The 23,108-nt window shown below is 49.2% G+C and overlaps 1 protein-coding gene across 2 annotated transcripts; it reads left to right on the top strand.

Moving 5' to 3' along the window:
• Window positions 1–1,200: 1,200 nt before the first annotated feature.
• LOC131727304 (synaptogyrin-1-like) lies at window positions 1,201–23,048 on the top strand. Of its 2 annotated transcripts, XM_059018815.1 has the most exons (4): window positions 1,201–1,571; window positions 20,777–21,014; window positions 22,252–22,397; window positions 22,621–23,048. In XM_059018815.1, exons 1-4 carry the CDS (start codon window positions 1,473–1,475, stop codon window positions 22,720–22,722), a joined length of 585 nt encoding a protein of 194 aa, XP_058874798.1. In that variant the 5' UTR covers window positions 1,201–1,472; the 3' UTR covers window positions 22,723–23,048. The 2 variants fall into 2 exon arrangements, with proteins under 2 accessions (XP_058874798.1, XP_058874797.1); XM_059018814.1 differs by having other exon boundaries at window positions 22,252–22,750.
• The last annotated feature ends 60 nt before the right edge of the window (window positions 23,049–23,108 follow it).

Here is a 23,108-nt window from a genome sequence, read left to right as displayed (position 1 = left end):
TTTTGCCACATTCTTGTACTTGCTTGAACCGAAGTCATTATATTTATCTTGTATGTATATTTTTGTTTACGACTGTAAGTCGCCCTGGATAATTTATGAATTAATAAATAAATATTAATCAGGTCCAGTTGCTGTTATTCGGTTTTGCCATTTCTGCTGCAGAAGGGATTTTACAACAACACAAAGAAATCCAGTCCAGGTTTTGCTCCCAGCTTGATCAGCCCCCAGTGTGTCTCGCTAACAAGCTCGGGTGTGTCTGATTATTAAACTCCTAGCAAAACCAGGACTGGATCACACTTGCATTCCCATCCCTGCCTGCACAGATAGCCACTCAGGAGAGACCAGAGATTCGCGCGTGCGCAGTAAAAAGCGATAGCTACTTTTGACAATGTCCCGGGACAGAACTAGGACTGTATAAAGCAGGATGGGACAGTCAATCCCGTGATGCAATTCGGTGCTCAATTACAGGGGCCATTTATGGAGCCCACTCTACTGAATACATTGCTGCGAAAGAGCTCTACGGGCTCCAGGAATGGCGTCACTGTTTACTAACTCCGCCCACTTGTGACGTCATTGTCCTATCCTTCTGTATAGAGTCCTAGAGACTGCAGCAGGCGTGTGTGTTTAAATAAAGCATGTGAAAGAAACTGCCACCTGGCGGTTCAAAAGAGCAGCGCTTCGTTGTGGGACCGACCCCGCTAACAGGTAATTTATAAAGCAGATTAATGCGAGGCTTGGAAGCTACAACACGGTGTACAGCGAGGGTTCAAGAACATGAGACAGTGTGTTAGGCTGAACCGACGGCTACAGTACAGGGGCAGCAGTGTGGAGTAGTGGTTAGGGCTCTGGACTCTCGATCGGAGGGTCGTGGGTTCAATCCCAGGTGGGGGGACACTGCTGCTGTACCCATGAGCAAGGTGCTTTACCTAGATTGCTCCAGTAAAAACCCAACTGTATAAATGGGGAATTGTATGTAAAAATAATGTGATATCTTGTAACAATTGTAAGAAATAAATAATAATAATCCACATTTCATTAACTACAAGCAACGGCGCTGTGTTGAATATGGGATTAGATGTACTTATTTTTTTAGCAGACCCACGCCTCTGCACATGCGCACCTTCTCGGGCAGGCGCGCCCCCCCTTTTTTCAATGACAAGAGATAATGCGCGTTCTCGTGGAGCTGTCGTGAACGCGCGGTTATCCGTTCAATGTGTCTATCTCTCTATCCTTCTCTCTCTCTCTCTCTCTTTCTCCGCCCTTCAAAGCAGCATCTCCGTGCGAGCCGCGGGTATTATTAGAGAGAAGGGGGGGCTGGAGAGGAGAACAGCGTTGTTATCATCGTCAGACACGGGGGCGAGCGAGCGAGGGGCCGTATAGGAGAGAGATTCTGTTATATCGTGCTATTCCACTACAACCATAAACACCGTCACGTCGTTAATTAAGCATTGATTATTAATTCGTTTTTAAGAATGGAAGGCATGGCGTATGGAGCCGGTAAAGCGGGAGGCGCGTTTGACCCCCAGATGTTCGTCCGACAGCCTCATTCGGTCTTGAGGATGGTGTCTTGGGTGAGTATTTGAAACCTGAGACGCGCAGTCTGCAAACGGTGGTATTGCACCGGTCGGCTGGGTCAGTACCGGTTCTGTTGCACGGTACTGCTGGTGTTGAAGCGAGATTGGATCCTAGCGAGGGGCAGGTTTTGTAACCGGACTCTGATTCCGGGCTCTTGGGTCGGAGCTGCAGAATTGCAACGTTATGGTGTATAGCTAAATATCAATTTAGTGTCACAAGCCACTAAATTGATGCAGTTGGAAGATGCACACGGAGAATTTAGCCGTGTCGGTGTTAAAGCGTGTTTTTTTCCACTAAAGCGCACGGGTGGGTCGTTCATTCAAGCGCGTGACACTGGCTCAAGAGACGGCGCCGGGGACGCAACACTGCAAACGCGTTCAAACGAAAGCGTTTTATATAGATTTGAAATACTGTTGCGCTAAATTTAATGCTACTGTTGCTAATAATGCAATACTACAGCTACAGCAAGACTGCTCTTTAAGTGAACCTCGCTGTCGTTTTTGCGGCGCGACTGTTTTTCAAGGTTAAACGCATCGAGCAATGCAAACCTCGCCGATATTATATTAGCAGTCGTGTTGCACGCTAGTGTTTCCACTCCGCTGTGAGAGAGTCTCCTTTTTATTAAAAGCGTATCGCAACGCGCCCCGTGTATTTATATTATCCTGTTTGTGGATATGCCAGGGTGTCAGCTTCAACAACATTACTGGGGAGTTGGTTCCAGACCCTCACGATTCTCTGTGTAAAAAAGCGCCTCCTATTTTCTGTTCTGAATGCCCCTTTATCTAATCTCCATTTGTGACCCCTGGTTTCTTTTTTCAGGTCCCCTGGGTCGACATTGTCTATACCTTTTAGGATTTTGAATGCTTGAATCAGATCGCCGCGTAGTCTTCTTTGTTCAAGACTGAACAGATTCAATTCTTTGAGCCTGTCTGCATGCGACATGCCTTTTAAACCCGGGATAATTCTGGTCGCTCTTCTTTGCACTCTTTCTAGAGCAGCAATATCCTTTTTTGTAACGAGGTGACCAGAACTGAACACAATATTCTAGGCGAGGTCTTACTAATGCATTGTAAAGTTTTAACATTACTTCCCTTGATTTAAATTCCTCACAATATATCCGAGCATCTCGTTGGCCTTTTTTATAGCTTCCCCACATTGTCTAGATGAAGACATTTCTGAGTCAACATAAACTCCTAGATCTTTATCATAGATCTTCAATTTCAGTATCTCCCATATGATATTTATAATGCACATTTTTATTGCCTGCATGCAGTACCTTCCACTTTCCTCTATTAAATGTCATTTGTCATGTGTCTGCCCAGTTCTGAATGCTGTCGAGATCATTTTGAATGACCTTTGCTGCTGCAACAGCGTTAGACACTCCTCCTAATTTTGTGTCGTCTGCAAATTTAACGAGTTTGCTTACTATATCAGAATCTAAATCATTAATGTAGATTAGGAATAGCAGAGGACCTAATACTGATCCCTGTGGTACACCACTGGTTACCTCACTCCATTTTGAGGTTTCTCCTCTAATCAGTACTTTCTGTTTTCTACCTGTTAACCACTCCCTAATCCATGTGCATGCATTTCCTTGAATCCCTACTGTGTTCAGTTTGAGAATTAATCTTTTATGCGGGACTTTGTCAAAAGCTTTCTGGAAATCTAAATAGACCATGTCGTATGCTTTGCAGTTATCCATTTTCAATGTTGCATCCTCAAAAAAGTCAAGCAGGTTAGTTAGACACGATCTCCCTTTCCTAAAACCATGCTGGCTGTCTCCCAGGATATTGTTACCATATAGATAATTTTCCATTTTGGATCTTATTATAGGGAAGCATTGTAAAGCACAGAGAGGTGTGCTAAAGCATAGGGAAGCATTGTAAAGCACAGAGAGGTCTGGTAAAGCATAGGGAAGCATTGTAAAGCACAGAGAGGTCTGGTAAAGCATAGGGAAGCATTGTAAAGCACAGAGAGGTCTGGTAAAGCATAGGGAAGCATTGTAAAGCACAGAGAGGTCTGGTAAAGCATAGGGAAGCATTGTAAAGCACAGAGAGGTCTGGTAAAGCACAGGGAAGCATTGTAAAGCACAGAGAGGTCTGGTAAAGCATAGGGAAGCATTGTAAAGCACAGAGAGGTCTGGTAAAGCATAGGGAAGCATTGTAAAGCACAGAGAGGTCTGGTAAAGCATAGGGAAGCATTGTAAAGCACAGAGAGGTCTGGTAAAGCACAGGGAAGCATTGTAAAGCACAGAGAGGTCTGGTAAAGCATAGGGAAGCATTGTAAAGCACAGAGAGGTCTGGTAAAGCATAGGGAAGCATTGTAAAGCACAGAGAGGTGTGGTAAAGCATAGGGAAGCATTGTAAAGCACAGAGAGGTCTGGTAAAGCATAGGGAAGCATTGTAAAGCACAGAGAGGCACGGTACTGTGGTAAATTCATCATATAATCCCTTACTTGTGTTTGCACTGCCCTGATGTTGCTTGTCATCTGCAAAACTGAATTAAACAGCAGATCCAAACACAGCACTTCCAAACAGAGAGGCATCGCTGCATCGCTGGCCTCAATTCATTGTGTTGACTGTTATTTACCTTGTAACAGTACACGTGAGACGACGTGAAAGTGCTTTCACAGCTGAAACAGCATCACTCAGCCATCGTTCATTCAGCGTGCGTCTACCGGGAGTGAAGAGGCGATAGAGTCCGCACACGGGCGTGGAATGGGTTACCATGGTGATGACGCGGAATCGCTGGGATCCCTCTAGAGTTTTCAGTCGGCTGCTGGGGAGCACTGATGCGTCGAACAACTTCCTGGACTGGAAGTCATCTGCGTACAGTTTTGTGTGGAATGTAAAAGTTTTATTAAGTTAAATATCATATGGGAGATACTGAAATTGAAGAAGGAATCTATGATAAAGACCTAGGAGTTTATGTTGACTCAGAAATGTCTTCATCTAGACAGTGTGGGGAAGCTATAAAAAAGGCCAACGAGATGCTCGGATATATTGTGTTGAATTTAAATCAAGGGAAGTAATGTTAAAACTTTACAATGCATTAGTAAGACCTCACCTAGAATATTGTGTTCAGTTCTGGTCGCCTCGTTACAAAAAGGATACTGCTGCTCTAGAAAGAGTGCAAAGAAGAGCAACCAGAATTATCCCGGGTTTAAAAGGCATGTCGTATGCAGACAGGCTCAAAGAATTGAATCTGTTCAGTCTTGAACAAAGAAGACTACGCGGCGATCTGATTCAAACATTCAAAATCCTAAAAGGTATAGACAATGTCGACCCAGGGGACCTGAAAAAAGAAACCAGGGGTCACAAATGGAGATTAGATAAAGGGGCATTCAGAACAGAAAATAGGAGGCACTTTTTTACACAGAGAATTGTGAGGGTCTGGAACCAACTCCCCAGTAATGTTGTTGAAGCTGACACCCTGGGATCCTTCAAGAAGCTGCTTGATGAGATTCTGGGATCAATAAGCTACTAACAACCAAACGAGCAAAGATGGGCCGAATTTGCATTTCTATCAGCCCTTATTAATAATCGGCAGTTGTAGGTACGGGATACTCCGTCAGTGGTTGGCTGGTTTCTAAGGTTAGTAAAATTAAATTCGGATCCTGTTTGTCTTAGTTTAGTATTTCTGTCCAGTAGCTGATTGGTTTTAAGTTTGATTCCTCTGAGGTTCCAGCAGCATCTGCTGTCTGATAGAAGCTCGCTAGAGCTGGAAGCTGATTGGCTGATGGTACTTAATCGTTTTCTAGTCGAAATATGACCCTTCGTTTCAACATTGATTTGCCACAACACTATAAATACACTTCCTGTATTCCCTGCCTGAGTCATACATTAGGGTTGCATGATGCCCATAGAAAAGTGATATAACTAACCGGATTGGAGGGACGTGCCACCCCAGGATTAACAGATAAACAGATACAGTGAACCGCTCCAGGATTAACAGATTAACAGATACAATGAACCACTCCAGGATTAACAGATTAACAGATACAATTAACCACTCCAGGATTAACAGATTAACAGATACAGTGAACCACTCCAGAATTAACAGATTAACAGATACAGTGAACCACTCCAGGATTAACAGATTAACAGATACAATGAACCACTCCAGGATTAACAGATTAACAGATACAATGAACAACTCCAGGATTAACAGATTAACAGATACAGTGAACCACTCCAGGATTAACAGATACAATGAACAACTCCAGGATTAACAGATACAGTGAACCACTCCAGGATTAACAGATTAACAGATACAGTGAACCACTCCAGGATAAACAGATTAACAGATACAATGAACCACTCCAGGATTAACAGATTAACAGATACAATGAACAACTCCAGGATTAACAGATACAGTGAACCACTCCAGGATTAACAGATTAACAGATACAATGAACCACTCCAGGATTAACAGATTAACAGATACAGTGAACCACTCCAGGATTAACAGATGAACAGATACAGTGAACCGCTCCAGGATTAACAGATACAATGAACCACTCCAGGATTAACAGATTAACAGATACAGTGAACCACTCCAGGATAAACAGATTAACAGATACAATGAACCACTCCAGGATTAACAGATTAACAGATACAATGAACCACTCCAGGATTAACAGATACAGTGAACCACTCCAGGATTAACAGATTAACAGATACAGTGAACCACTCCAGGATTAACAGATTAACAGATACAGTGAACCACTCCAGGATTAACAGATACAATGAACCACTCCAGGATTAACAGATTAACAGATGCAATGAACCACTCCAGGATTAACAGATACAGTGAACCACTCCAGGATTAACAGATACAGTGAACCACTCCAGGATTAACAGATTAACAGATACAGTGAACCACTCCAGGATTAACAGATTAACAGATACAGTGAACCACTCCAGGATTAACAGATACAATGAACCACTCCAGGATTAACAGATTAACAGAAACAATGAACCACTCCAGGATTAACAGATACAATGAACCACTCCAGGATTAACAGATTAACAGATACAGTGAACCACTCCAGGATTAACAGATACTGTGAACCACTCCAGGATTAACAGATACAGTGAACCGCTCCAGGATTAACAGATACAGTGAAGCACTCCAGGATTAACAGATACAGTGAACCGCTCCAGGATTAACAGATACAGTGAACCACTCCAGGATTAACAGATACAGTGAAGCACTCCAGGATTAACAGATACAGTGAAGCACTCCAGGATTAACAGATACAGTGAAGCACTCCAGGATTAACAGATACAGTGAAGCACTCCAGGATTAACAGATACAGTGAACCACTCCAGGATTAACAGATACAATGAACCACTCCAGGATTAACAGATACAGTGAACCACTCCAGGATTAACAGATACAGATACAATGAACCACTCCGGGATTAACAGATACAGTGAAGCACTCCAGGATTAACAGATACAGTGAAGCACTCCAGGATTAACAGATACAGTGAAGCACTCCAGGATTAACAGATACAGTGAACCACTCCAGGATTAACAGACACAGTGAACCACTCCAGGATTAACAGATACAGTGAACCACTCCAGGATTAACAGATACAGTGAAGCACTCCAGGATTAACAGATACAGTGAACCACTCCAGGATTAACAGATACAGTGAAACTCTCCAGGATTAACAGATACAGATACAGTGAAGCACTCCAGGATTAACAGATACTGTGAACCACTCCAGGATTAACAGATACAGTGAACCACTCCAGGATTAACAGATACAATGAACCACTCCAGGATTAACAGATACAGTGAACCACTCCAGGATTAACAGATACAGTGAAACTCTCCAGGATTAACAGATACAGATACAGTGAACCACTCCAGGATTAACAGATACAGTGAAGCACTCCAGGATTAACAGATACAGATACAATGAACCACTCCAGGATTAACAGATACAGTGAACCACTCCAGGATTAACAGATACAGTGAACCACTCCAGGATTAACAGATACAGTGAACCACTCCAGGATTAACAGATACAGTGAACCACTCCAGGATTAACAGATACAGTGAAGCACTCCAGGATTAACAGATACAGTGAACCACTCCAGGATTAACAGATACAGTGAACCACTCCAGGATTAACAGATACAGTGAAGGACTCCAGGATTAACAGATACAGATACAGTGAACCACTCCAGGATTAACAGATACAGTGAACCACTCCAGGATTAACAGATACAGTGAACCACTCCAGGATTAACAGATACAGTGAAGCACTCCAGGATTAACAGATACAGATACAGTGAACCACTCCAGGATTAACAGATACAGTGAACCACTCCAGGATTAACAGATACAGTGAACCACTCCAGGATTAACAGATACAGTGAACCACTCCAGGATTAACAGATACAGTGAACCACTCCAGGATTAACAGATACTGTGAACCTCTCCAGGATTAACAGATACTGTGAACCACTCCAGGATTAACAGATACAGTGAACCACTCCAGGATTAACAGATACAGAATCTCATCAAGCAGCTTCTTGAAGGATCCCAGGGTGTCAGCTTCAACAACATTACTGGGGACTCCAGACCCTCACAATTCTCTGTGTAAAAAAGTGCCTCCTATTTTCTGTTCTGAATGCCCCTTTATCTGATCTCCATTTGTGACCCCTTGTCCTTGTTTTTCAGGTCGAAAAAGTCCCCTGGGTCGACATTGTCAATACCTTTTAGGATTTTGAATGCTTGAATCAGATCGCCGCGTAGTCTTCTTTGTTCAAGACTGAATAGATTCAATTCTTTGAGCCTGTCTGCATACGACATGCCTTTTAAACCCGGGATAATTCTGGTTCATCCCTATTCTATATGGAAATCTGTGAGCCCTGAGGGTACGCGCTCCCTGCTCCCTCTCTCCGGATATCAAACACCAGCAGGGAATAAGAAGGCTCTCGTATGAATTGTTTTCAAAGCCTGTGATGTCATCTCTCTGTGAAGATACAATTGTAAATGTAAGGTGATGCGTGTCGCTGTGTGTGTGTTTTGGAGGATGCTGGCTGTATGTATTTGATGGCCTAGCAGTGATGGATGTGCCAGCAGCAGGACAATAGCCCTGTGTGCGTGCGTGCGTGTGTGTGTGTGCGTGTGTGTGTGCGTGCGTGCGTGCGTGTGTGTGTGTGCGTGCGTGTGTGCGTGTGTGTGCGTGTGTGTGTGTGTGTGTGCGTTCAGCGTGACTAGAAGGACTGTGGCAGAACAAGCAGGCTGTCTGAAGAGAGTCTTGTGACTGTGTGAAGGACAGCCGCTGTGTCCTGGGGCTGCCTGATTGTCTGTTTTACTGCAGAAGGTCATGAGATTAAGACAGGATTGTGGAAGGGAGGGGAGGAGAGGAAAGAGGGAGGAGAGAGGGAGAGTTGAAGGACAGCCACTGTGTCCTGGGGCTGCCTGATTGTCTTACTGCAGAAGGTCATGAGATTAAGACAGGGTTGTGGAAGGGAGGGGAGGGGAGGAAAGAGGGAGGAGAGAGGGAGAGTTGAAGGACAGCCGCTGAGTCCTGGGGCTGCCTGATTGACTGTTTTACTGCAGAAGGTCATGAGATTAAGACAGGGTGGGAGGGGGAGGGGAGGAGAGGAAAGAGGGAGGAGAGAGGGAGAGTTGAAGGACAGCCACTGAGTCCTGGGGCTGCCTGATTGACTGTCTTACTGCAGAAGGTCATGAGATTAAGACAGGATTGTGGAAGGGAGGGGAGGAGAGGAAAGAGGGAGGAGAGAGGGAGAGTTGAAGGACAGCCACTGAGTCCTGGGGCTGCCTGATTGACTGTCTTACTGCAGAAGGTCATGAGATTAAGACAGGATGGGAGGGGGAGGGAGGGGGAGAGGAAGAGGGAGGAGGGGAAGAGGGAGGGGGAGGGGAGGGAGATAAGAGGGAGGGGGGAGGGAGGGAGGGAGGGAGAGAGGAGGGGGAGGGAATGGTTGGGAGCTGAGGTTTCTACCTGAGTGCAAGAGCTTGGATATGAGGGAGAGGGAGAGGGAGAGGGAGAGAGAAGCCAGGGGAGGCTTTAAAAAGTGCTGGGCAGCTGTGATGAAGGCAGCGGGTTTGAGGAGCTCAGTGGTTAGATAAAGAAAGCGCTGGGCTGCAGTGTGGAAGGCAGGGGGTTTGAGGAGCTCAGTGGTTAGATAAAGAAAGTGCTGGGCTGCAGTGTGGAAGGCAGTGGGTTTGAGTAGCTCAGTGGTTAGAGTGCTGGGCTGCAGCGTGGAAGGCAGCGGGTTTGAGGAGCTCAGTGGTTAGTGTGCTGGGCTGCAGTGTGGAAGGCAGTGGGTTTGAGGAGCTCAGTGGTTAGATAAAGAAAGCGCTGGGCTGCAGTGTGGAAGGCAGTGGGTTTGAGTAGCTCAGTGGTTAGTGTGCTGGGCTGCAGTGTGGAAGGCAGTGGATTTGAGGAGCTCAGTGGTTAGATAAAGAAAGCGCTGGGCTGCAGTGTGGAAGGCAGCGGGTTTGAGGAGCTCAGTGGTTAGATAAAGAAAGCGCTGGGCTGCAGTGTGGAAGGCAGCGGGTTTGAGGAGCTCAGTGGTTAGATAAAGAAAGCGCTGGGCTGCAGTGTGGAAGGCAGCGGGTTTGAGGAGCTCAGTGGTTAGATAAAGAAAGCGCTGGGCTGCAGTGTGGAAGGCAGTGGGTTTGAGTAGCTCAGTGGTTAGAGTGCTGGGCTGCAGCGTGGAAGGCAGCGGGTTTGAGGAGCTCAGTGGTTAGTGTGCTGGGCTGCAGTGTGGAAGGCAGTGGGTTTGAGGAGCTCAGTGGTTAGATAAAGAAAGCGCTGGGCTGCAGTGTGGAAGGCAGTGGGTTTGAGTAGCTCAGTGGTTAGTGTGCTGGGCTGCAGTGTGGAAGGCAGTGGGTTTGAGGAGCTCAGTGGTTAGATAAAGAAAGCGCTGGGCTGCAGTGTGGAAGGCAGTGGGTTTGAGTAGCTCAGTGGTTAGTGTGCTGGGCTGCAGTGTGGAAGGCAGTGGATTTGAGGAGCTCAGTGGTTAGTGTGCTGGGCTGCAGTGTGGAAGGCAGTGGGTTTGAGGAGCTCAGTGGTTAGATAAAGAAAGCGCTGGGCTGCAGCGTGGAAGGCAGTGGGTTTGAGTAGCTCAGTGGTTAGAGTGCTGGGCTGCAGCGTGGAAGGCAGCGGGTTTGAGGAGCTCAGTGGTTAGTGTGCTGGGCTGCAGTGTGGAAGGCAGTGGGTTTGAGGAGCTCAGTGGTTAGTGTGCTGGGCTGCAGTGTGGAAGGCAGTGGATTTGAGGAGCTCAGTGGTTAGTGTGCTGGGCTGCAGTGTGGAAGGCAGTGGGTTTGAGGAGCTCAGTGGTTAGATAAAGAAAGCGCTGGGCTGCAGCGTGGAAGGCAGTGGGTTTGAGTAGCTCAGTGGTTAGTGTGCTGGGCTGCAGTGTGGAAGGCAGTGGGTTTGAGGAGCTCAGTGGTTAGATAAAGAAAGCGCTGGGCTGCAGTGTGGAAGGCAGTGGGTTTGAGTAGCTCAGTGGTTAGTGTGCTGGGCTGCAGTGTGGAAGGCAGTGGATTTGAGGAGCTCAGTGGTTAGATAAAGAAAGCGCTGGGCTGCAGTGTGGAAGGCAGTGGGTTTGAGTAGCTCAGTGGTTAGTGTGCTGGGCTGCAGTGTGGAAGGCAGTGGATTTGAGGAGCTCAGTGGTTAGTGTGCTGGGCTGCAGTGTGGAAGGCAGTGGGTTTGAGGAGCTCAGTGGTTAGATAAAGAAAGCGCTGGGCTGCAGCGTGGAAGGCAGTGGGTTTGAGTAGCTCAGTGGTTAGAGTGCTGGGCTGCAGCGTGGAAGGCAGTGGGTTTGAGTAGCTCAGTGGTTAGAGTGCTGGGCTGCAGTGTGGAAGGCAGTGGGTTTGAGGAGCTCAGTGGTTAGTGTGCTGGGCTGCAGTGTGGAAGGCAGTGGATTTGAGGAGCTCAGTGGTTAGTGTGCTGGGCTGCAGTGTGGAAGGCAGTGGGTTTGAGGAGCTCAGTGGTTAGATAAAGAAAGCGCTGGGCTGCAGTGTGGAAGGCAGTGGGTTTGAGTAGCTCAGTGGTTAGAGTGCTGGGCTGCAGCGTGGAAGGCAGCGGGTTTGAGGAGCTCAGTGGTTAGTGTGCTGGGCTGCAGTGTGGAAGGCAGTGGGTTTGAGTAGCTCAGTGGTTAGTGCGCTGGGCTGCAGTGTGGAAGGCAGTGGGTTTGAGGAGCTCAGTGGTTAGTGTGCTGGGCTGCAGTGTGGAAGGCAGTGGGTTTGAGGAGCTCAGTGGTTAGATAAAGAAAGCGCTGGGCTGCAGTGTGGAAGGCAGTGGGTTTGAGTAGCTCAGTGGTTAGTGTGCTGGGCTGCAGTGTGGAAGGCAGTGGATTTGAGGAGCTCAGTGGTTAGATAAAGAAAGCGCTGGGCTGCAGTGTGGAAGGCAGCGGGTTTGAGGAGCTCAGTGGTTAGATAAAGAAAGCGCTGGGCTGCAGTGTGGAAGGCAGTGGGTTTGAGTAGCTCAGTGGTTAGTGTGCTGGGCTGCAGCGTGGAAGGCAGTGGGTTTGAGGAGCTCAGTGGTTAGAGTGCTGGGCTGCAGTGTGGAAGGCAGTGGGTTTGAGGAGCTCAGTGGTTAGTGTGCTGGGCTGCAGCGTGGAAGGCAGTGGGTTTGAGTAGCTCAGTGGTTAGAGTGCTGGGCTGCAGTGTGGAAGGCAGTGGGTTTGAGGAGCTCAGCGGTTAGTGTGCTGGGCTGCAGTGTGGAAGGCAGTGGGTTTGAGGAGCTCAGTGGTTAGTGTGCTGGGCTGCAGTGGGTTTGAGGAGCTCAGTGGTTAGTGTGCTGGGCTGCAGTGTGGAAAGCAGTGGGTTTTGAGTAGCTCAGTGGTTAGTGCGCTGGGCTGCAGTGGGTTTGAGGAGCTCAGTGGTTAGTGTGCTGGGCTGCAGTGTGGAAAGCAGTGGGTTTTGAGTAGCTCAGTGGTTAGTGTGCTGGGCTGCAGTGGGTTTGAGGAGCTCAGTGGTTAGTGTGCTGGGCTGCAGTGTGGAAAGCAGTGGGTTTTGAGTAGCTCAGTGGTTAGTGTGCTGGGCTGCAGTGGGTTTGAGGAGCTCAGTGGTTAGTGTGCTGGGCTGCAGTGTGAAGCACTAATCTCGGTCTGCCTCTCGTTCCCTGATTGCAGGATCAGAAGTCCCTTCTGAGGGGAAACAGCAGAGACTTCAAGGGGAGCAGGCGATCTCCTTTTAGATCATTTTAATAAAATGTGTTTTGTAACCTGCGCCCCACACAGTGACCCGTGAATCAGCTGCATCCAGTTCATCTCTTCAGGGTTCATACAGGATGAACGATCATTCTGCTCACTCATTTATATTGAACTGTGTTCGTTTTTTTGCAGTCGCATGTTCTCCAAATTGAAGTCCTTGCATATTTATAGGGACGTCCTTGTGCATCGTTTAATACGTGTCCTGGATGCGATCACTGTTCAAATAAATCAGGACAGTCAGATTTAACCAGACCTCTCTCTCTCCCTCTCTCTCTCTCTCTCTCTCTCCCTCCCCCTCTCTCTCTCGCTCTCTCTCTCTCTCTTCCCCCTCTCTCTTCCCCCTCTCTCTCTTCCCCCTCTCTCTCTCTTCCCCCTCTCTTTCTCTTCCCCCTCTCTCACTGTCTCTCTCTTCCCCTCTCTCTCTTCCCCCTCTCTCTCACTCTCTCCCCCCTCCCCCTCTCTCTTCCCCCTCTCTCTCTCTTCCCCCTCTCTCTCTTCCCCCTCTCTCTCGCTCTCTCTTCCCCCTCTCTCTCTCTTCCCCCTCTCTCTCGCTCTCTTCCCCCCTCCCCCTCTCTCTCTCTTCCCCCTCTCTCTCTCTCTTCCCCCTCTCTCTCTCTCTTCCCCCTCTCTCTCTCTTCCCCTCTCACTCTCTTCCCCCTTCCCCTCTCTCTCTTCCCCCCTCTCTCTCTTCCCCCTCTCTCTCTTCCCCCTCTCGCTCTCTTCCCTCCTCTCCCCCTCTCTCTCTCTCTCTATTCCCCCCCTCTCTCTCTCTTCCCCCTCTCTCTTCCCCCTCTCTCTCTCTTCCCTCTCTCTCTCTCTCTTCCCCCTCTCTCTTCCCCCTCTCTCGCTCTCTCCCCCCCTCCCCCTCTCTCTCTTCCCCATCCCCCTCTCTCTTCCCCTCTCTCTCTCTTCCCCCTCTCTCTCTCTTCCCCCTCTCTCTCTCTCTTCCCCCTCTCTCTCTCTTCCCCCTCTCACTCTCTTCCCCCTTCCCCTCTCTCTCTTCCCCCCTCTCTCTCTTCCCCCTCTCTCTCTTCCCCCTCTCGCTCTCTTCCCTCCTCTCCCCCCCTCTCTCTCTCTCTCTATTCCCCCCTCTCTCTCTCTTCCCCCTCTCTCTTCCCCCTCTCTCTCTTCCCTCTCTCTCTCTCTCTTCCCCCTCTCTCTTCCCCCTCTCTCGCTCTCTCCCCCCTCCCCCTCTCTCTCTTCCCCCATCCCCCTCTCTCTTCCCCCTCTCTCTCTTCCCCCTCTCTCTCTCTTCCCCCTCTCTCTTCCCCATCTCTCGCTCTCTTCCCCCTCCCCCTCTCTCTCTCTTCCCCCTCTCTCTCGCTCTCTTCCCCCCTCCCCCTCTCTCTCTCTCCCCCCTCTCTCTCTTCCCCCTCTCTCTCTCTTCCCCCTCTCTCTCTCTCTTCCCCCTCTCACTCTCTTCCCCCTTCCCCTCTCTCTCTTCCCCCCTCTCTCTCTTCCCCCTCTCACTCTCTTCCCCCTTCCCCTCTCTCTCTTCCCCCTCTCTCTCTTCCCCCTCTCTCTCTTCCCCCTCTCGCTCTCTTCCCTCCTCTCCCCCTCTCTCTCTCTCTCTCTCTATTCCCCCCTCTCTCTCTCTTCCCCCTCTCTCTTCCCCCTCTCTCTCTTCCCTCTCTCTCTCTCTCTTCCCCCTCTCTCTTCCCCATCTCTCGCTCTCTTCCCCCTCCCCCTCTCTCTCTCTTCCCCCTCTCTCTCGCTCTCTTCCCCCTCCCCCTCTCTCTCTCTTCCCCCTCTCTCTCTCTCTTCCCCCTCTCTCTCTCTCTTCCCCCTCTCACTCTCTTCCCCCTTCCCCTCTCTCTCTTCCCCCCTCTCTCTCTTCCCCCTCTCTCTCTTCCCCCTCTCGCTCTCTTCCCTCCTCTCCCCCTCTCTCTCTCTCTATTCCCCCCTCTCTCTCTCTCTTCCCCCTCTCTCTCTCTTCCCCCTCTCTCTTCCCCCTCTCCCGCTCTCTCCCCCCTCCCCCTCTCTCTCTCTTCCCCCTCTCTCTTCCCCATCTCTCGCTCTCTTCCCCCTCTCTCTCGCTCTCTTCCCCCCTCCCCCTCTCTCTCTCTTCCCCCTCTCTCTCTCTTACCCCTCTCTCTCTCTCTTCCCCCTCTCTCTCTCTCTTCCCCCTCTCACTCTCTTCCCCCTTCCCCTCTCTCTCTTCCCCCCTCTCTCTTTTCCCCCTCTCTCTCTTCCCCCTCTCGCTCTCTTCCCTCCTCTCCCCCTCTCTCTCTCTCTATTCCCCCCTCTCTCTCTCTCTTCCCCCTCTCTCTTCCCCCTCTCTCTCTCTTCCCTCTCTCTCTCTCTCTTCCCCCTCTCTCTTCCCCCTCTCTCGCTCTCTCCCCCCTCCCCCTCTCTCTCTTCCCCCATCCCCCTCTCTCTTCCCCCTCTCTCTCTTCCCCCTCTCTCTCTCTTCCCCCTCCCCCTCTCCCTCTCTTCCCCCTCTCTCTCCCTCTGTCTCTCTTCCTCCCTCTCTCACTCTTCCCCCTCTCTCTCTTCCCCATCTCTCGCTCTCTTCCCCCTCCCCCTCTCGCTCTCTTCCCCCTCTCTCTCTTTTCCCCCCCTCCCTCTTGCTCTCTTCCCCCCCCCCCCCCTCGAGATTGCAGCTGACTGTGAATCACAAGCTGAAATTAGATGAAAGCAGGCGTTGTAGAAGCCGGCACGTGGGGTCCTGATCCGGTGACTCTCAGAAGGGTGTCCAGGCTCCTAATTGAAGAGCGTTCTCCAATCTCAGGGGCTGTAGGAATGTCTAGGAAAGCAATCGCAGTCAAATCGAAGCTGTTTACTGAACCCGAGAGAGAGGGAGAGACTTTCTTTGAAGTGCGTTATCATTTTTATTTCCTAATGGAAAAGCTGAGGCGTCTGTTAACAAGACTCTCCAGTGAATGAATATGCTGTCATCTGACATCGCTGGCTTATTTAGCAGATAGAGTCTGCGTTGTTCACCAGTCTATACCTGAGCCCAGCAGGCAACAGTACAGACAGACCCTAGAATGTGTTCAGTTCCGGTCACCTCGTTACAAAAAAGGATATTGCTGCTCTAGAAAGAGTGCAAAGAAGAGCGACCAGAATTATCCCGGGTTTAAAAGGCATGTCGTATGCAGACAGGCTAAAAGAATTGAATCTGTTCAGTCTTGAACAAAGAAGACTACGCGGTGATCTGATTCAAGCATTCAAAATCCTGAAAGGTATTGACAATGTCGACCCAGGGGACCTGAAAAAAGAAACAAGGACCAGGGGTCACAAATTAGATAAAGGGGCATTCAGAACAGAAAATAGGAGGCGCTTTTTTACACAGAGAATTGTGAGGGTCTGGAACCCCAGTAATGTTGTTGAAGCTGACACCCTGGGATCCTTCAAGAAGCTGCTTGATGAGATTCTGGGATCAATAAGCTACTAACAACCAAACGAGCGAGATGGGCTGAATGGGGCCTCCTCTCGTTTGGAAACTTTCTCATGTTCTTAAATGACTTTTTTAAAAGAAAGGGCTGTGCATTACCAGAACTAAGTCGAGGGAAAGCTTAGAAAACCAGCCGAACATCAAATGTGTAGGAACACCTCAAGATGTGTCATTGATATATCCTTTATATTCCTACCTGCATGAAAACGTCTGGGTGTGAGAATTTCAGTATAGAAACGACAGTGTGATCATGTTAGAGGATTTTATGGTTTAATTAGGCACTTGTATGGTGCTGTGTGTTCTGTGTTTAGAATGCAATAAACAGGGACACTTAATAATAATAATAATAATAATAATAATAATAATAATAATAATAATAATAATAATTTGTTTATTTAGCAGACGCCTTTATCCAAGGCGACTTACAGAGACTAGGGTGTGTGAACTATGCATCAGCTGCAGAGTCACTTACAACTACGTCTCACCCGAAAGACGGAGCACAAGGAGGTGAAGCGACTCGCTCAGGGTCACACAGTGAGTCAGTGGCTGAGGTGGAACCGGGGACCTCCTGGTTACAAGCCCTTTTCTTTAACCACTGGGACCACACAGCTTCCTTGACCCTCTGCTGATGAGGACGGTGGGGAGTCGAGAGGCACGAATTTTTGATCGTGTTTAATCACAGCTCTGATTCATATCGGAGTGAAACTCGATATCTGAACATGTATCCGCCATTCCCAGGGGGGGTTTCCACGCTGGGATCAACAGCAGTGTTTGTGTTGAATTCCCAAGAAACCACAGCAGCCATCGCAGAGAGACAGGCTCCGTTTGAGACTCGCCAGTTTCGCGTGACCACACGGAGAACGTTCTGAATCTGTAGTTTCAGTAAATGACGCGGCTTGTTGAGTTCTGGTGGAAAGACTAAGGGTTTGGGAGCGTGTGGTTTGAAGTGTAATTATTATTATTATTATTATTATTATTATTATTATTATTATTTATTTCTTAGCAGACGTCCTTATCCAGGGCGACTTACAATTCTTACAAGATATCACATTATTTTTACATACAATTCCCATTTATACAGTTGGTTTTTACTGGAGCAATCTAGGTAAAGTACCTTGCTCAAGGGTACAGCAGCAGTGTCCCCCACCTGGGATTGAACCCACGACCCTCCGGTCAAGAGTCCAGAGCCCTGACCGCTACTCCACACTGTGTTAAATAACAATGCTGGCTCTACACAACAATGTGTGTTGCCAGCATTTAAACCAACGGGCCAGATTGCATCGTCACATCGTGGATTATACCCTTAGTCACGCCCCTGTGATAGCTAGTCCAATCACGTCTCCTCCAATCCATGATTGACACATCGCCTACCGTTTTAGGGTATTGTGACTCCACCCCCTTCCTGGATGGCTGGCTGGCTGGCTTCCGACTGAATGACCAGCCAGAACTCTGTTCCTGTTTAGACAGCGCCCCCACAGGTCGGGAGGGAGGTTGCTTCGGATTCATTCGCTCTCCGTCACAGCGTTTCCATTTGAATTCTCAGAACACTGGATTGTTTGCCAACGAGAGGCGGCCCATCAATGCCAGTCCCATTCTGAGCAGCTGATTGATCGAGTCAGGTATAGATTCAAATCCAGAGATTAGAAACGAAGGTGTAGCACAGAAACCAAGGACCAGAGAACACAGCTGGATAAGTGGCGATAGACTCAAGACAGAGGGAAGGAGACTCTACCTCACACAGATCTGAGGGGATGGAATGGGCTGTCTAGTCATGTTGTTGAAGGAGACTCTTCTTCACACAGAGAGTGGTGAGGGGATGGAATGGGCTGTCTAGTCATGTTGTTGAAGGAGACTCTTCTTCACACAGAGAGTGGTGAGGGTGTGGAATGGGCTGTCTAGTCATGTTGTTAAAGGAGACTCTTCTTCACACAGAGAGTGGTGAGGGGATGGAATGGGCTGTCTAGTCATGTTGTTGAAGGAGACTCTTCTTCACACAGAGAGTGGTGAGGGGATGGAATGGGCTGTCTAGTCATTTTGTTGAAGGAGACTCTTCTTCACACAGAGAGTGGTGAGGGTGTGGAATTTGCTGTCTAGTCATGTTGTTGAAGGAGACTCTTCTTCACACAGAGAGTGGTGAGGGTGTGGAATTTGCTGTCTAGTCATGTTGTTGAAGGAGACTCTTCTTCACACAGAGAGTGGTGAGGGTGTGGAATGGGCTGTCTAGTCATGTTGTTGAAGGAGACTCTTCTTCACACAGAGAGTGGTGAGGGTGTGGAATGGGCTGTCTAGTCATGTTGTTGAAGGAGACTCTTCTTCACACAGAGAGTGGTGAGGGGATGGAATGGGCTGTCTAGTCATGTTGTTGAAGGAGACTCTTCTTCACACAGAGAGTGGTGAGGGTGTGGAATGGGTTGTCTAGTCATGTTGATGAAGGAGACTCTTCTTCACACAGAGAGTGGTGAGGGTGTGGAATGGGCTGTCTAGTCATGTTGTTGAAGGAGACTCTTCTTCACACAGAGAGTGGTGAGGGGATGGAATGGGCTGTCTAGTCATGTTGTTGAAGGAGACTCTTCTTCACACAGAGAGTGGTGAGGGTGTGGAATGGGCTGTCTAGTCATGTTGTTGAAGGAGACTCTTCTTCACACAGAGAGTGGTGAGGGTGTGGAATGGGCTGTCTAGTCATGTTGTTGAAGGAGACTCTTCTTCACACAGAGAGTGGTGAGGGGATGGAATGGGCTGTCTAGTCATGTTGTTGAAGGAGACTCTTCTTCACACAGAGAGTGGTGAGGGGATGGAATGGGCTGCCTAGTCATGTTGGGTTTGTGTCTCGTTTTGGCTGCCACGTTGCCTGAAGGTGCCAAGTTTTTAATAATTGAAAACGTTCTAAATTAATTTTCATAGCGTGGTAGAACGCATGAATAATTCAGCATTCCATCTGCGCCCATGGAAACAGAACAGCGTTATATTTTATTCATGAAGATCGGAAAAGGTAAATCTGCATCTTCACGTTTATAAAAAACGTGGGTCTAATTTGCAGCCTGAGGGGGCAAAGTTTGACCTAACACAACTGTCTCTCTCTCTGTCTCTGTCTCTCTCTCTCTCTCTCTCTCTCTCTCTCCCCCTCTCCCTCTCACCACCCTCTCTCTCACCACCCTATCTCTCTCTCCCTCTCTCTCTCTGTCTCCTCCTCTCTCCCTCCCCTCGTCTCTCTCCCTCCTCCTCCTCTCTCCCTCTCTCTCTCCCCCTCTCCCTCTCACCAATCTCTCTCTCCACCCTATCTCTCTCTCTCACCACCCTATCTCTCTCTCCCTCCCCCTCTCTTCCTCCTTCTCCTCTCTCTCACCCCCTCTCCCTCTCCCTCTCTCTGTCTCTCTCTCCCCCTCCCCTCTCTCTCTCCTTTCTCCCTCTCTCTCCCTCTCTCCCTCTCCCTCTCTCTCCCTCTCCCCTCTCTCCCTCTCTCTCCCTCACCCCCTCTCCCTCTCCCTCTCCATCTCTCTCTCTCGCTCTCTCTCCCTCCTCCTCCTCTCTCTCCCTCTCCCTCTCTCTCCCCTCTCCCTCTCACCACCCTCTCTCTCTCCACACCCTATCTCTGCCTCTCACCACCCTCTCTCTCTCTCTCCCTCCCCCTCTCTCTCCCTCACCCTCTCTCCCTCACCTCCTCTCTCTCCCCCTCTCCCTCCTCCTCTCTCTCTTGCTCTCTCTCTCCCTCTCTCTCCCACTCCTCCTCTCTCCCTCTCTCTCCCCCTCTCACCCCCCCTCTCTCTCCCTGTCTCTCTCCCCCTCCCCTCTCTCTCCCTCTCCCTCTCTCTGTCCCCCCTCTCTCTCTCCCTCTCCTCCTCCCTCTCCCTCTCTCTCTCCCTCTCTCCCTCTCCCTCTCCCTCTCTCTGCCCCCCCTCTCTCTCTCCCCCTCCCCTCTCCCTCTCTCTCTATGTCCCCCCTCTCTCTCTCCCTTCCCCTCCCTCTCCCTCCCCATCTCCCTCTCTCTCTCCCCCTCCCCTCTCCCTCTCTCTCTATGTCCCCCCTCTCTCTCTCCCTTCCCCTCCCTCTCCCTCCCCGTCTCCCTCTCCCCCCCCTCTCCCTCTCCCTCTCTCTCTCCCTCTCTCTCTCTCTCTGTCTCTCTCTGTCTCTCCCTCTCTCTCTCCCTCCCCCTCTCTCTCTCACCACCCTATCTCTCTCCCTCTCCTCCTCTCTCTCTCCCTCCCCGTCTCCTCTCCCTCCCCCTCTCTCTCTCCTCTCTCCCTCTCTCCTCTCCCTCCCCCCTCTCTCTCTCTCTCCCTCTCCCTCCCCCCTCTCTCTCTCTCCCTCTCTCTCCCTCCCCGTCTCCCTCTCCCTCCCCCTCTCTCTCCTCTCTCCCTCTCTCTCTCCCTCCCCCCTCTCTCCCTCTCTCTCTCTCCCTCTCTCTCTCTCCCTCTCCTCCTCTCTCTCTCTCCTCCTCTCTCTCTCTCTCTCTCTATCTCCCTCCCCCCTCTCTCCCTCTCTCTCTCTCCCTCTCTCTCTCTCTCCCTCTCTCTCTCTCTCTCTCTGTCCCCCCCCCCTCTCTTTGTTTCGCTCCAGGCCTAACCTCTCCCCCCCCTCCTCCCTCCCCCAGGTTTTCTCCATCGTGATCTTCGGCTCGATTGCGAACGAAGGCTACGTGAATCGCCCGGATGAGGTGGAGGAGTATTGCATCTTCAACCGGAACCACAACGCCTGTAACTATGGCGTTACCATGGGGACGCTGGCCTTCCTGTGCTGCCTGGCCTTCCTCGCCCTCGACGTCTACTTCCCTCAGATCAGCAGCGTCAAGGATCGCAAGAAAGCTGTGCTGGCGGACGTGGGTGTGTCCGGTGAGTGACCCCGCCCACTGCAGAGTTAAAGCCACGCCCCCGAGCAGAATTTGGGCTTATGTGTGATCTAGAGAGCCATGAGCACAGAAATATACAAACAAAGAGATTTTCAGTATCTGTGGAGTGTTCTGCACAGCAGCTTGTGTGTTTAGAATTCGTGTTAATAATGGCTGATAAAGTCAAGTAAGCATAATCATATCAAAAAATGTTTTTGCATATATATAGAGGTAGTGGACAAAAAATGGAAACCCCAGTGTAAAGTCACTCAACAGGGCGTTGGGCCGCTCTGCTATCCCGCTCTGTGGAGTCCTCGTCGGACCGTTTTTGATGAAACTGGCCGCTCGCGCCCCAGGTTGAAATCCGCAGTCAGTTGATCTGCAGTCGCTCTCCCTGTTCTGCCTTTGCGCTTGGAATGAACGCACGGATATCACGATCCTGGAGTATGCGCTTCCGCCCGCTGTTGCCCTTTGCTGATGATGTCATTCCCTCGGAGTTCCATGCCACGCCTTAGACACCGCTGCTCGTGAAACATCAGCAAGTTGAGCTGTCTCGGTCACTGAAGCTCCTGCCAAACGCACCCCCGACAATCACCCCTCTTTCAAAGTCACCGAGGTCTCCTCTTGCAGCCATGCTAGCCAGAATTCTAGGCGACCAGGCCTGTCCAGCATTTTTATACCTGCCCCATTATTAATACATTGTCAATACCTTTTAGGATTTTGAATGTTTGAATCAGATCGCCGCCTAGTCTTCTTTGTTCAAGACTGAACAGATTCAATTCTTTGAGCCTGTCTGCATACGACATGCCTTTTAAACCCGGGATAATTCTGGTCGCTCTTCTTTGCACTCTTTCTAGAGCAGCGATATCCTTTTTGTAACGAGGCGACCAGAACTGAACACAATATTCTAGGTGAGGTCTTACTAATGCATTGTAAAGTTTCAACATTACTTCCCTTGATTTAAATTCAACACTTCTCACAATATATCCGAGCATCTCGTTGGCCTTTTTTATAGCTTCCCCACATTGTCTAGATGAAGACATTTCTGAGTCAACATAAACTCCTAGATCTTTATCATAGATCTTCAATTTCAGTATCTCTCATATGATATTTATAATGCACATTTTTATTGCCTGCATGCAGCACCTTCCACTTTTCTCTATTAAATGTCATTTGCCATATGTCTGCCCAGTTCTGAATGCTTGTTAATATCGTTGTTAATGTCTCTCTCTCTCACACAGCGTTCTGGTCCTTCATGTGGTTCGTGGGCTTCTGTCTCCTGACCAATCAATGGCAGGTGTCCAAGCCAGAGGACAACCCCCTGAAGGAGGGTGCAGACGCAGCGAGAGCCTCCATCACCTTCTCCTTCTTCTCCATCTTCACCTGGGTGAGCCTCCATTTCCAGGGGCCCTTAGAGCTGTGCTTTGTCCAAGAAGGAGACTCTATTAAAGGGGTTGGGCCTTGTGGAGCATTGCTGTGTCCAAAAATGACTCTCTGTTAAAGGGGTTGAGCCTTCTGGAATAAATGCCACATTTTGAGGTTGAGAATTTACCTCTGCAAACCAATCTCTGTTAAGTTATCCTCTCGTCTGCATGGCTTTGTTTTCACAGGGAGCCCAAGCTCTGTTGTCTCTCGAGAAGCTTAAGAGCATCTCCTTTGAAGAAGAGTACAATCGACTCTTTATACCTCAACCCACTCTCCCTCAGGCCTAACCACCCCTCCTTCCAGAGATTCTCACACCTTGGTACAGTCCAAGTCTTAGGAACTCAACCTGAGCTGGACCAACCCAAATTCTGTTGTTGTTGTGTGCGGGGGGGTGTCAGGAAGTCTTGGGACACCAGCAATAGTTCAGTCAATTCTAGCCCATTCTAGTATTTGTTACATCCATCATCATTATTATTATTATTATTATTATTATTATTATTATTATTATTATTATTATTTATTTCTTAACAGACGCTTTTATCCAGGGCGACTTCCAATTGTTACAAGATATCACATTATTTTTACATACAATTCCCCATTTATACAGTTGGGTTTTTACTGGAGCAATCTAGGTAAAGTACCTTGCTCAAGGGTACAGCAGCAGTGTCCCCCA

The sequence above is a fragment of the Acipenser ruthenus genome, unplaced genomic scaffold (genome assembly GCF_902713425.1).
Source record: "Acipenser ruthenus unplaced genomic scaffold, fAciRut3.2 maternal haplotype, whole genome shotgun sequence".
In the NCBI taxonomy this organism is placed as follows: domain Eukaryota; kingdom Metazoa; phylum Chordata; class Actinopteri; order Acipenseriformes; family Acipenseridae; genus Acipenser; species Acipenser ruthenus.
This window is presented reverse-complemented; position numbering and strand designations above follow the sequence as displayed.

Coding starts and splice junctions, on each gene's coding strand:
- LOC131727304 (XM_059018814.1), top strand. CDS start 1,473: ATGGAAGGCATGGCGTATGGAGCCGGTAAAGCGGGAGGCGCGTTTGAC. Junction 1,572..20,776: donor TCTTGAGGATGGTGTCTTGG/GTGAGTATTTGA, acceptor TCCCTCCCCCAG/GTTTTCTCCATCGTGATCTT. Junction 21,015..22,251: donor GGCGGACGTGGGTGTGTCCG/GTGAGTGACCCC, acceptor TCTCTCACACAG/CGTTCTGGTCCTTCATGTGG.